We start from the raw sequence: 11,406 nt of genomic DNA on the forward strand, positions 1-11,406 counted from the left end.
TTAAGTGTAGTCGTAGTTCAGCAGTACAGCGTGTAGCTACTTCGTCTAGGATCAGCCATGCAACTCAGGGGACAGCAGGGGTTAATTATGTTCTGACCTTCGTAAGCTGTTGACCTTGTTGGAAAAATGATTGTTTCCTGAAATGCTTGAGCAGTTCAGGCAGTATCTGGCAGCTGAGCACAGCTGAGTGCTCCCTGAGTGATGACTGATCTGCACCAGGCAGCAGAGCCAGGGTATGTGAGCAGAGCAGTTAGGCATGGTATACACCCACTACTCTGAGACCTTTTGTGCATGTATGAGTTTTGTGTCCTGCCTGGGCAGTGGTTTCACAGCGTGGGATAGTGCTAGTAATCTGTCCTTGTTGGTTTAAGAATGGTGTAGTAAACGTAAAAGTACAGAGCTAGGGATTCTTCAGACGGCTTTTTGAAAGGTGACGTGTTACAAGGCTGCACATGGTTACACTTGGCACTGGGGCACTGGTAGGAGGGTAGTAGAGGTGAAATGTCCCTGAAAGGGATTTAGCAGCTGTTCTTGAGCTTCACAGTGGTGCTGAGGCAGTAATGTGGCTGAGCACTACGGCCTGTGATGCCTTTAAAGGTGTTTTCTGTATGAGACGGATTGGAGAGATGATTTGGCTGTTTTGGGGAGGGTTTTGTCGCAGCGTGCTGAGGGTGGAGATTGGAGTGGGGCTGTGAGACTGTAGAGGAACATGGGTCCTCTGGTAAGAAGAGGCAGGAGGGCTGCTGCAGTCAGGATGGTGTTGTGGTGAGTGCTTGTGTTAACCAAAAAACAGGCTCTTTCGATAACAAGCCTGTAAAGAAGGGGGTGCTACCCCTGGTGATACAGTAACTGATTGACTTGGAGAAACTAATAATTTATATCAACCAGATCACATTGATAAGACTGGAGGGAGAAGAGATGGTCAGGACACAGGGCAAGGATGGCACCTGAAATAAACTTTGTTGAAACTGGTCATGAGAGCTTCCCAGTGCAGGCGTCCCCCGCACATGGTCCTGTTCAACACGCCGGCCGCGTTAGTGCTGGCAGGCAGTGGGCAGTGAGTCATCGCTGCCGGGGCTGTAGCTGTGAGGCCTTGGGGTGTCTGCTCTGCTCCTGATGAGTCACCTCTGTGCGTGTGGATGTAGCTGGCAGAGATGGTCTCTGCAGTTGTACTCTGGTGTCTGCAGTGGAAACATTAACTACTTCATTACTCATTTTTGTCTGAAATACTGTTCGCGCACTGTCCATAGAAAGCGTAAGAAGCTGGATTTAATAAGCTGTTTTGTGGTACGTGACACAGCCTGACTACCCTGTGGTGAAAGAGCCTGTGGCTGCACTACAGAATGCAGAGAGGAGGTTTGCAGGTACCTTGGTCTAATGCTAACAGTGTCTTGGAGATCAGCTCTGTTTTCCATTGTATCTGCTTGTGGTTTGCCTTATTTGGCTTGTTCTAGTGAAATGCACATGCACACCTCCCACCAGTGTGCTAGTTCAGCTCAGCTGCTCGATAAACATAGCTCCAGCAGTTAGATTTGTCTTTATTGAGTGGTTTTGTTAGTGGTGGGTGATGAGGAATCCAGCTGACAGATCTCCCTGTGGTTCTGAAAGTGGTGAAGCCACGCGGGCAGGGGAGGAGAAAAAGAGCTCGATGGTGTGGTGGATCATGGACATGTGCTGGCCAATATGTTGACCTTTGACCTGTGTTGAGTTGTGGGGCCAGGAGACAGTGCTGATGGGGGAGAGCTTGTTAGTAAATACTTGAGGGGGTCTGTTCATGGGGCTGCAGTCAGTGCGTGGGGAGAACGGTATTGCAGCACAAATCCAGCTTGACACGAGACTTCTTTTCTTTTCTGATTTCTCTAGCTTGTTCATGTTCCAAACTGTGTTTTGCAATCTGCTGTGAAGATCTTCCCTTTCAAGTCCCTCCGGCATCTGGAAGTAAGTATAGGAGGCAGAACTGGCTTTGAGTCTTGCTGTTTGGCTTTTCTTGACTTAGTTTTGTGTTTGGAGTGGCTCTACTTCTGAAAACTGAGTAGGTTTTTGTAACTTCCCTAGAAGACTGAGTCTAAACTGCAGCACTTGCTTGGGGTGAAGCTTGGACATGAGCAGTGTCTGGAGTGTTAGGGAGGGAAACTGGCAGGGAAGTGGAAGATCCCTTGCAGAGATGGGCCTGGGATGACGCTGCTCTTATACTGTAATATTTTAATATTTTGATGTATGTTGTCCTAACTTTCTCATCACTGCTGCAGTTGAGGTCTGTCCCTCCACACTGCCTCCTGGGACTGCGATTTGTCTATTCTCAGCTGGAATCTCTAACCTGTTGCAAATGTATCAGTACCCTGGAGGTGAGTGTCCTTACGTAGCTCTTCGGGAAGATTGCAGGAGAAAGGCTGTCTTGATCTTACAGCCTTTCACACAGGGAGGGTGTAGGAGACTATGTGAATGATCTTATCAACCTGTGTTGCATATGGCTTTTTCTCTCTTCCTCATTCTGGGCTCCTACTCCTGACTCAGACAAGGTTGAAATATTCCCTGGTTGGATACATGTATGCTCTGCAGTCTCCCTTTTAGCTGCTTGAGAATTTCTGGCTCCAGCCAATATTTGTATCAGCAAACTGTGACTGTTCTGTGTGTCTGGCTGTTTCCACATTCAAAGGCCTGCAGCTGATCGAGGCTTATTTCCTTAAATTAGAGCTGGTTGTCAGAGGGTATCCTGTGCCCCAGGGTCTTATCTGCACTGGTGCCCAGCAGGTTTCTAAGACAAGGAGGCAAGCTCCAGCTGTGGAGAACTGAGTAGTGTGGGCTGTGCTAAACATGGGGCTCTGGGCTTCTGTCTGTGGTAGAGGCAGCTACCTTCTGGGGAGCAGGGGCTTCTGGTAGGGAGAGCTTGCAGAGCTGCTTTTGTCTGCCAGAGCACAAGTTTTTCGGCCAGGGCGTGTGTATCTTACTTCTGCTTTGCTGGAACTCTGAAAAAGGTTTTGTTAGCATGAATCTTTGCGCTTAGTGTTCAGGGCCTACCAGTTGTTACATGTTAGGTTAACTATTGCCACTTGAGTGTAGGAAGCAAAAGCATCTCCCCTTCTTTCTAAACACCTACCCATGAAATTCCCAGTGCCTCCAGATACTGTAATTAGTGACGTGAAAGTCATTGCCACTCTAGGCAAGGCCGGGTCTGCAAGGCACAGTATGCCAGCCTTGTTCCAGACTAGCTGTTCTCCTGTGTTCATCTGCTACTGTAACAGCCAGTTCTCACCAAGGAATGGCTCTTCTTCTTCCTAGGAAATCATTTCAGCATGTGGTGGAGATCTGAGCTGCGCTCTCCCATGGTTGGAACTGCAGATGGTGAACTTCAGTTATAACTCAATCACTGCCTTAGATGACTCACTGGTGAGTGGGGCATCCTTCCTGCGTGACTGAGGGAAGAGAGGAGATGGTCATGGCCAGGGACTGGGCACTCCTTTACTGAGTCGGGGTCTGGGTGGGAGGGAGTGGGCAGTGTTAATTTTGCTGGCCTTTTCCAGCAGGACACAGGTTCTCTGCTGCAGTGGAGGCATTTGTAGGATCTGATCTGTTATCTTTTTGTCCATCAGCAATTACTGAATGCTCTGAGAGTCTTGGACTTGAGTCACAACAAGATCCAGGATTGTGAGCACTATTTAACGGTGAGTATCTTGGGCTGAGCACTCGAGTTGCCTCATACAGAGGGGACGCTGCTGAAGTGCTGTAATCATTGACCGTGTGCCTGCTAGGTGAAATATAGCAAAAGAAATTGGAGATGTGGCCCAGCAGGCATGCATTAGCTCATGATTTGGAGCTAGTATTCGCAGCCTTGAAACTGTCGTCCTGTACGTGGAGCCCCTGTGCCACTGAGGCAGAGAAGGCAGTGCTCCTCCTCTGCTGTGAGGTGGAAGCTAGCTGTACGTATCACTGTGTGTTTCACTTGGCACTCCAGCGTGGGCGGGTGATAATACAGCGATACATGCAGTGTATGCTGCACGTGCGGCATGTGCTCCATTGTGGCCAAGACTTCACTGTCATCTGTGCAGCAGGTAAGAATTACGTGGTCAGGCGTGGGGCTGTAGAGATTTGCTGTTCACTTTGCTCAGACTGCCAGTAGCATTTCCTCGCTTTCAGAAATTACCTGTTGGTAATCCATGACAGTGATATGTCTCTGGGGAATAGCAATGAAATCCATGCTCTGCTGGGCTGGATCTGCTTCTTTTAAGAGAAGCTGCTGTGAAACAGCTTTTCATGGTGTTGGTGAGGCTCAAAATGTGTCATTCACCATCTTCTTTGCAAAGGTGAAAAAGGGCATCTTTTGGTGGTTGAGTCATTTTGCTGATGTGGCAGGGGGTCCAGTCCCTTGCTGTGTGCCTCACTGAAGTTGATAAGGAAGGAGAAGGCTGCTCCCAGCAAATTTTGTAAAGCAGGTAGATCATGCTGAGCACCCCTAGACAAACCACTCCAAGTGTGAACACCAAAGTCTTGCTGTAGAAATAGTCTTAAGGAACTCACTTGTTGGTTGACCTTGGTGGGATGGAAAAAATGGCAGCAGCTAGTGCCCTGTCTTGAGTTCAGGGTCAGGCTTTGAGCTAAAGTCCAAATTGATCCGGTACTGCTCTTCTCTCTGAACAGACCCTTACAGAACTAGAGTACCTCAATCTGGCTTATAACTTCCTGTCCAAGGTGCCAAACCTTGGCATCTTCAGCCGATCCAAGCTGGTGACTCTGATCCTGCGCAACAATGAGCTTGACAGCATTAATGGTGAGCCCACAAGGGAGGAGCATTTCTGACTTTTTTCTGAGGCCTTTCTCTCTTCCTTGAGGAGGAACAGAAGTTGAAATCTTGGGCACAGCTATTTCTGCTAGAGTTCAGTTTGGGGGAGAGAGGGGTAGGTGGGAGGTTTCTGGGTTCTATCTTCCAGCGTGCTGATGGTTTCTTGCTTTGTTTGCAGGGGTTGAACAGCTAGTGAACCTGCAGCACCTGGATGTGGCCTATAACCTGCTGCTGGAACATGCCCAGTTGGCACCATTGTCCACTCTGCACTATGTAAAAAAAGTAAGCACAAAACCTGATGGATTGGTATGTTGGAGATGTCATGGTCAGGGCGTGCAAGCTGGAGACTATGTGGTAAGAAGAGAGTTTTGAAAGAGCAATTCAACTCGAGCATTTAATTTTAATGCAGGAAGCTGATGGGGAAGCGTTGGAAGCTGTGTTTCAGCCTTCATTTCTCGTGACCCCTGCTCAAGCTAACCTTTTCCATATATTCATCCCCACCTCCTTGCTCCCCCTTTCCGCTTTTAACACTCTCAAGTTGAGTAAAGATCCTCCCCTAATCCTGTTGTGGATTTGTGTGTTCAGAGAAATCTGAAAGAGGATGACTACAGTCACTGTAGTGCTTGTGAAGGAAGACAGCCTGCAAAGGACTGTTCTCTCAACACTTCTGTGTCAGTAATGAAAGAGCTCCTGATGATTTAGGGGCATGAGTAGGAAGTACTTTAGTTTCCTTCCCTATTTGCTGAACAATTTCAGGAAGCATTGTAAAAGCTTAGTCTTCTCCTGGCTTGATCACTGTTCTACTCCAAGGAAATTTCCTGAGGCAGAGAGAAATCCTGGAGTCTGCAGGGATTAGGTCAGGGTATGGAATATTGCTTCCAATAACAATTTCTCTATTTACCCCACCCAGCTGCACTTAGAGGGAAACCCATTATCATTCCATCAAAACCACCGATCTGCAACTCTTGTACATCTGTCTGCCAGAGCTGCTGCCTCCTCCAACGTGAGTACTAGCCATGTACCTTCTACCCCTGCTGTTGGAGGTGTAGGGTGTTCTGACACTCGGGGACAAATGAGGGGAAAGAATTTCATAAACCTGAAAATTTATTCCAGTGGTGTAACAGTGGTGATTGTTTTATGGTTTGGGGTTTTTTCAGGCAGAGTAGTTTATCTTTAAATTTTTATACAGCGTGTTGGCCAGGGCAGAAGAGTTTGCAAGACCTCAGATCTTAATACATCTTCACTGTCTACTTAATCAATTTTACTCACTGATAGTCCCAAAACTTTACTCTGTTCCTGCTAGATAGTGACTATATAGCTGGACTTGCAAAGAAGAAACTCACCATCTCAGCCCTCTTTGCCCAATTATATACATTTTCTTTCTCCCCATCACTCTCGTCTCAGCTAGGTGCCATCACTGTTTCCCTTGCACTCTGGTGCTTCGGCAAATTCTTCGTAATCTGATTTTAAATAAAGAAGCAAAGATGACATTCTGGCAATTTAGCTAAGTAAACTTGCTTGCTGAGGGTCAGAGGTGCTCCAGAGCTGGTCTACCCTTCATATTAGTGGCAAATAACTGGATTCGTTGTCTTCAAACTGTGTCTGGGAACAAGCTCTTACTGAGCTCAGGTTGCTGGAAGCTAGGTAGACTCAGGCTAAAAGTAGGATACAAGCTTTGAGGTGAAAGTGAGTGCCTTTCAAAAGAATGTGTGCATTGTTGCAGAATAATTTATTGTATCTCTTCCACAAACTGTCTTGGATACGTTTCTGGGAGTCACAAAGTCTGTTAACAGGAAAACCACAGTGGTCCTTTCTGGCCTTCTGTGCTATTAGGTCAGGTAATGCAACTAAAAGTGATGGATAGGCAGGAACAGGGTTGTTTCTCGTAGTCTTTTCAGTTTTGCGCCAGGGATCCTAACCCTAAGGTGGCCTGAATGGGAATAGGAGTCAGCAAATATTGTCCTGAGTATGTGCCAGCCAAACGGAATCTGACTGCAAATGGGCCTCTAATTACAGTTCCTCTTGGATGGGAAGCCACTCTCTTCCTCAGACCTAATGGTAAGTGCAATTGCTGTAACCTGATCTTTATGGCTTTGGGAGTGGGAACTCTGACAGGTTTTAGCATTGTCATGTGTCCTATTAAATCTGTATGGGCCACCTTGACTCTTTGACACCGTTCACTTTGGTTCAGTCCATGCTGATTCCTGGTAATTGTTGGACCTGGCCAGTGTAACTTGTTTTGTCCTATGTAGCCTTGCAGAACTTGGAGCCTCACGTGTTTCCTCTTCAGGTACTATCCAGTACTTGGATTACATGTCAGCAAAACAAGCAGTTATCGGTATACCATCTGCTGTTTTTAAGAAAGGCAGAGATTGAGTTAAATCAGAGTGGTGATGACAAACAATCCAGTCAATCAGGCAGGATTTGTTGTCACCACTTCAACTGAGATGATGAAAGTTTGGGGTCGGGGCAGGAAAGTTGTCAGCCTGAGTTGTATTGTGGTTACCTTGTCTCCCCTTTGCACTCAGCAGGCATTACTCTCTTCTTTTGGCTTTAGCACCTTCCAACACTTGTGCAAAGTGTGTCACAGTCCATCCACACTTCTACCTCAGAGAAGACCGTGCTGGACCGCAGTGCTCTGGAGAGTTCCTGTGCCGCAGACTTCAGTGACAGTCAGTCCCCAGCAGAGCCTGTGGCTGTCAGGCTCCCTCGGAAGAAAAGCAAGGTCTGGGACTGTGCAAGCTTCTTAACCATATATCTGGCTTGTTGGGTGAAGGGGCTGCCTTGGTGTGAAACCCTTGCAGAGGCATGTCATGTGGTCTTATATTGACTGTGTGGTAGGGAGCCTCTGCGTGGCTGTGGGTTACAAACGGGCTGAGCTTCATGTCAGTCTTGATATACCATGACAAATGTTTTATCATGGTGCTTCTGCACTGTAACAGCTATGAACCCTTCACTTTGGCAGAGCCCCTCATCAGATGCTGGTTTTGTGGTTCTGGTGTCTCCTGACTATTCCTATCCTGTTTATTTCAGGGAAAAGTCAAAGTGCGCAGAGCAAGCATTTCAGAACCCAGTGACACAGAACATGAGCCCCAGGCTTTACCGCTCTCTGCTGGTGAGGCTCGTCTTCTTCCTCAGCAAAACAGCAGCTGCACTGCCCCAGTCAGAGGAGCAATGGTAACTATTTTCATACTTCCCAAGTTTTCTCTCTGCAGACCTGGTCCTACAGCATCAGGAGGAGATTAAGCGCTTGGACAGCTTCAGAGATCGTTTTGGTGTTGACTGGCTGCAGTACAAGAGACACCTGGAGGAGCACGACCAAGTACCTGTCATCTGCCGTAGCCGTTCTGCAGATGAGATCACAGGCAGAACTGCGGCAGTGGACTTGCAGAGTGAGACCTCTGACCCAGAGCAAGAAAAACCCCAAGTATCCCAGAAAGAATCCTCTCCTCCTTTGGATCATACTGAGAAGGAGGAAGAGTCTGAAGTACAGCCGGGTGAGCCTGTGGAAGGAGAAGAGAGAGAAGAGGAGGCAGATGAGCTAATGCTAGGGGAGGAAGATGAGAAGCCAGAAGGTAAACAGGTCCTTTCACTGCTGTGCTTGAGGGCTTGGGTGACAATGGAATAGATGGATCAAATGTGATATCCATGAAGTTTTATTGTGCTGCCCAATATTGTGGGAATTCTAAGGACTTTGGCTGAGAAGGCCTGAGGGCCTGCTGCGTGTACTGACCTGTACTGTGTCTTATTTGGCAGTGGACCTTTGCCAGCCAGTGCTGGTGAGCCAGATAGAAGGTGAAGGGGACCCAGAGCCAGACTGGATCTTCCTGCGAGTCACAGCTAAGCATGTGATGGAGGTGGAACTGAAGGCTGCCAGAGTCCTACACAAGCTGGAACTGAAATGCCTGCAGAAGGTGGAGACCTCCGAGATGAACTGGAAGAGGATGGTGAGTAATGCCTCTGAGTAGGTCTTTGACATCTTTGACTCCCTGTGTGGGCTGGCATTGTGGGTTGGGGCTTCTGTGAGAGTACGCTGCAGGTCTTCTCCTATCTGCTGCAAAGCCCGATTGATTGAGCGTCTCTTCCACCTAATGCATGTTTATCTACCAGCATCTGTATTGCTTAGAGTACCCGTGACAACGCAGCGGGAGCCAGCACCAATTCTGTTGCAAAACCGGAGTTAAAAAGACAATGGCTGGACTTGTTCCAGTGCACAGGAATGAGACACTCTAGAGAGGAGCCTAAATGACGTGGAGACCTCCTTCCCATCTGTTCCTCACTGAGATACTGCCCTGGCCTTCAAGAACTGTCTGTGGATTGCACCTCTTCTTCGACAGTGCAGCACTGAGCCTAGTGTGATGTTTAGAAAGCTACAGGTAGCTCAGGGAGCAGTTTTCTGTCTGCTCTAGGTGCTTGCTTTAGAACCACCAGTCCTCTCTTGGTTTTGTGGTTCTTCAGAAAGGCCTTTTGGAAATCTTTTTCCTCACGGTGGGATTTTAACATTCAGTGTGTGCATGGACACCATCACAGGCTTCTCTAATAGCGTTTTCCCCAAGAACGCCAAGTCATTTTTTCTTCCTGCTCTTGTACCTCTTGAATGTTTGTGGCTTGATATTCTTCTGAAATATTGTCATGAAAAGGTGTTTTGTTTGAAATGTTTTGTTCTGGACCTTGAAACTTACTGTGGTCCTTGGCACTTGTGAGCTTATTTTCAGTTATTTATTTATTTATGCCCATTTTACCAGGCTCCCAAATGCTATCAGCTATGGGGGGGCTACTGAAGACATACTAAATTAAGTGCTTGTATGTCCATGTTTCAGCCAGTCGCCAACAAATGTAGTCTGGATGCTGCACCCTCTTTCTAGAGCTGGTGTTTTCTGTCTCCTGCAGGACCTGGAGCGTGTTTTCCCTGTCCTCACACTGCACTTCAGCTACATTCGCAAGGACCGGCAGAAGCGCAAATACGTGGTGCTCGATGACTGCCCGGAGCAGTGCGTGCAGGTGCGGGGGGCTGGAGGGGGAAGCCTGGGGACAAAGGGAGGGTTCAGGAAGACGCTAAATTCTTCCAGCCAGCGCAGGGCCTGTGTTTTCGGAGTACATGTGCACGTGGTGCCCTGTGGCAGCCCGTGTCCGGCGTGTAAGCTCAGTATTTCCCCTGCTGCACAGATGACCTGTGGAGAGTCCTGTGAGCATGATCACGGGCAGTGATGCTCCTGGAGCATAAAGGGTGCTCTCCAGGAGGAAGCCTTGCAGTTTTCTCCCTGTTGGGTAGAAAAGTTAGTAGTCAAGTTAGAGATCCTTACTTGTTGTGCATGTGCAGCATGTTTCTTGGGTGATGAGTGATGCACTAGCCTGTACTTAGCCTGTGAACAGCGCAAGTGTCAGTGCTGTGGCAGCTGTGGTCTCAAATGTGACTCTGGTCTCAAATCCTAGTATATTTTCTCAAGGTACTGTTGTTTAAGTACATCTAAACAAGTTGTTAACAGAACAGGCACAAATAGATGAGACCTTTGAGACCAGAGTTCCAGGGAGAGCCTGTCAACAAGGCACAGACCTGCAAAAACAGGTTCTCTTGGTTCTCTGCAGTGAAGCTCCGTGCCCTTAGCAAGTCTTGCACAGACTGGCTGTGGTACTCTGTTAGCTGGCAAGTGGCCCTGCATGCCTTACACTCTCACGTGCTGCAAGGAGGATGTGAGGAGACTTGCTGATGTCAGAGGCTTGCTTTTATTAGGACAGTTAAAGCTGCCTGTTAGCACACTTTTCCCTGTGCTGCTACTTCTAGTGTGTCCTTGAGGTGTTGTCCCCAGCTGTTGAGGAGAATCGGCGAAATCAGGACCAGGAAAAGGGATCCACGAAGCTCCAGTGCCTGAAATGCAAGCAGGAGTTTTTGCAGTCCCTGGCTCCCTGGCATCAAGGTTCTTATCCTTCAGAGGTTGGAGATGTCAAAATCCTGGAGACCCTAGTTTCCTCAAACCAAGGTAGGATGTGGAGTCTGGGAAAAGGATGCTTGCTGATGCCCAGACAGACTGCTAGAATGGCAGCTGTGGTGCAGAGCATGGAATGTATAGAAGAGGGTGATGCCTTGGCTGTACTGCAATGAAAACCTGTTGTGGGATGTACTCTCACCTCAGCCATTTGGACTGGGAAGAGCCTGCCTCCTTCATTAGCAGGAAGAAGCCGCTGTTTTAAGGTTAAACAACATTCTGCTGTGTGTAGCCTGGGATCTGGGACAACAGAGGGGTGCTGGAAATTGCCGATAGACCACAGAAATGTGAAGCGTGGGAGAGGCATTAAAGGTCACGTAGTTTCTTGTCCTGTTGAAATTCTGGTCTGATCTGCCACAGAGGCTAATTTGTTTTAATGGCCTTTTGCTAACAGAGGCTCCTGCAGTATTTCAGGTAAAACTTCGGCTGTTAGACATCAAAAAAACAACTGGAACCCCTAACCTAAGTCTTAAGCCCACTCCTGCTTCCCTTATTCCTTTCTTTGTACTTGAGAGTCATAGTTCTCCCCTTGCAACTAGTCCTGTCTTCTGTCCTCTAGACTAAATAAGGTCAAGTCCCTAGATAATTCGCTTGTCAGTCATATCTCATACAGTGCAGTTATTCTTGCTGGTCTCCTTTGTACTC

General features: G+C 47.9%; 1 protein-coding gene across 1 annotated transcript in view; it reads left to right on the top strand.

Annotated features, from left to right (window-relative positions):
- STK11IP (serine/threonine kinase 11 interacting protein) overlaps nucleotides 1–11,406 on the top strand; it is a gene marked incomplete at its 5' end in the record, with an annotated part of 18,594 nt that overhangs the window by 503 nt on the left and 6,685 nt on the right. The window contains 14 exons of the mRNA XM_010146111.1: nucleotides 1,864–1,938; nucleotides 2,250–2,345; nucleotides 3,280–3,387; nucleotides 3,591–3,662; nucleotides 4,636–4,765; nucleotides 4,956–5,059; nucleotides 5,688–5,780; nucleotides 6,794–6,835; nucleotides 7,335–7,502; nucleotides 7,811–7,892; nucleotides 7,993–8,352; nucleotides 8,534–8,724; nucleotides 9,668–9,778; nucleotides 10,560–10,755. Of these exons, the coding sequence (XP_010144413.1) occupies nucleotides 1,864–1,938; nucleotides 2,250–2,345; nucleotides 3,280–3,387; nucleotides 3,591–3,662; nucleotides 4,636–4,765; nucleotides 4,956–5,059; nucleotides 5,688–5,780; nucleotides 6,794–6,835; nucleotides 7,335–7,502; nucleotides 7,811–7,892; nucleotides 7,993–8,352; nucleotides 8,534–8,724; nucleotides 9,668–9,778; nucleotides 10,560–10,755 (1,828 nt within the window). The remainder of the gene's footprint in view (nucleotides 1–1,863; nucleotides 1,939–2,249; nucleotides 2,346–3,279; nucleotides 3,388–3,590; nucleotides 3,663–4,635; nucleotides 4,766–4,955; nucleotides 5,060–5,687; nucleotides 5,781–6,793; nucleotides 6,836–7,334; nucleotides 7,503–7,810; nucleotides 7,893–7,992; nucleotides 8,353–8,533; nucleotides 8,725–9,667; nucleotides 9,779–10,559; nucleotides 10,756–11,406) is intronic.

Source organism: Buceros rhinoceros, unplaced genomic scaffold (assembly GCF_000710305.1).
Source record: "Buceros rhinoceros silvestris isolate BGI_N320 unplaced genomic scaffold, ASM71030v1 scaffold37640, whole genome shotgun sequence".
In the NCBI taxonomy this organism is placed as follows: Eukaryota; Metazoa; Chordata; class Aves; order Bucerotiformes; family Bucerotidae; genus Buceros; species Buceros rhinoceros.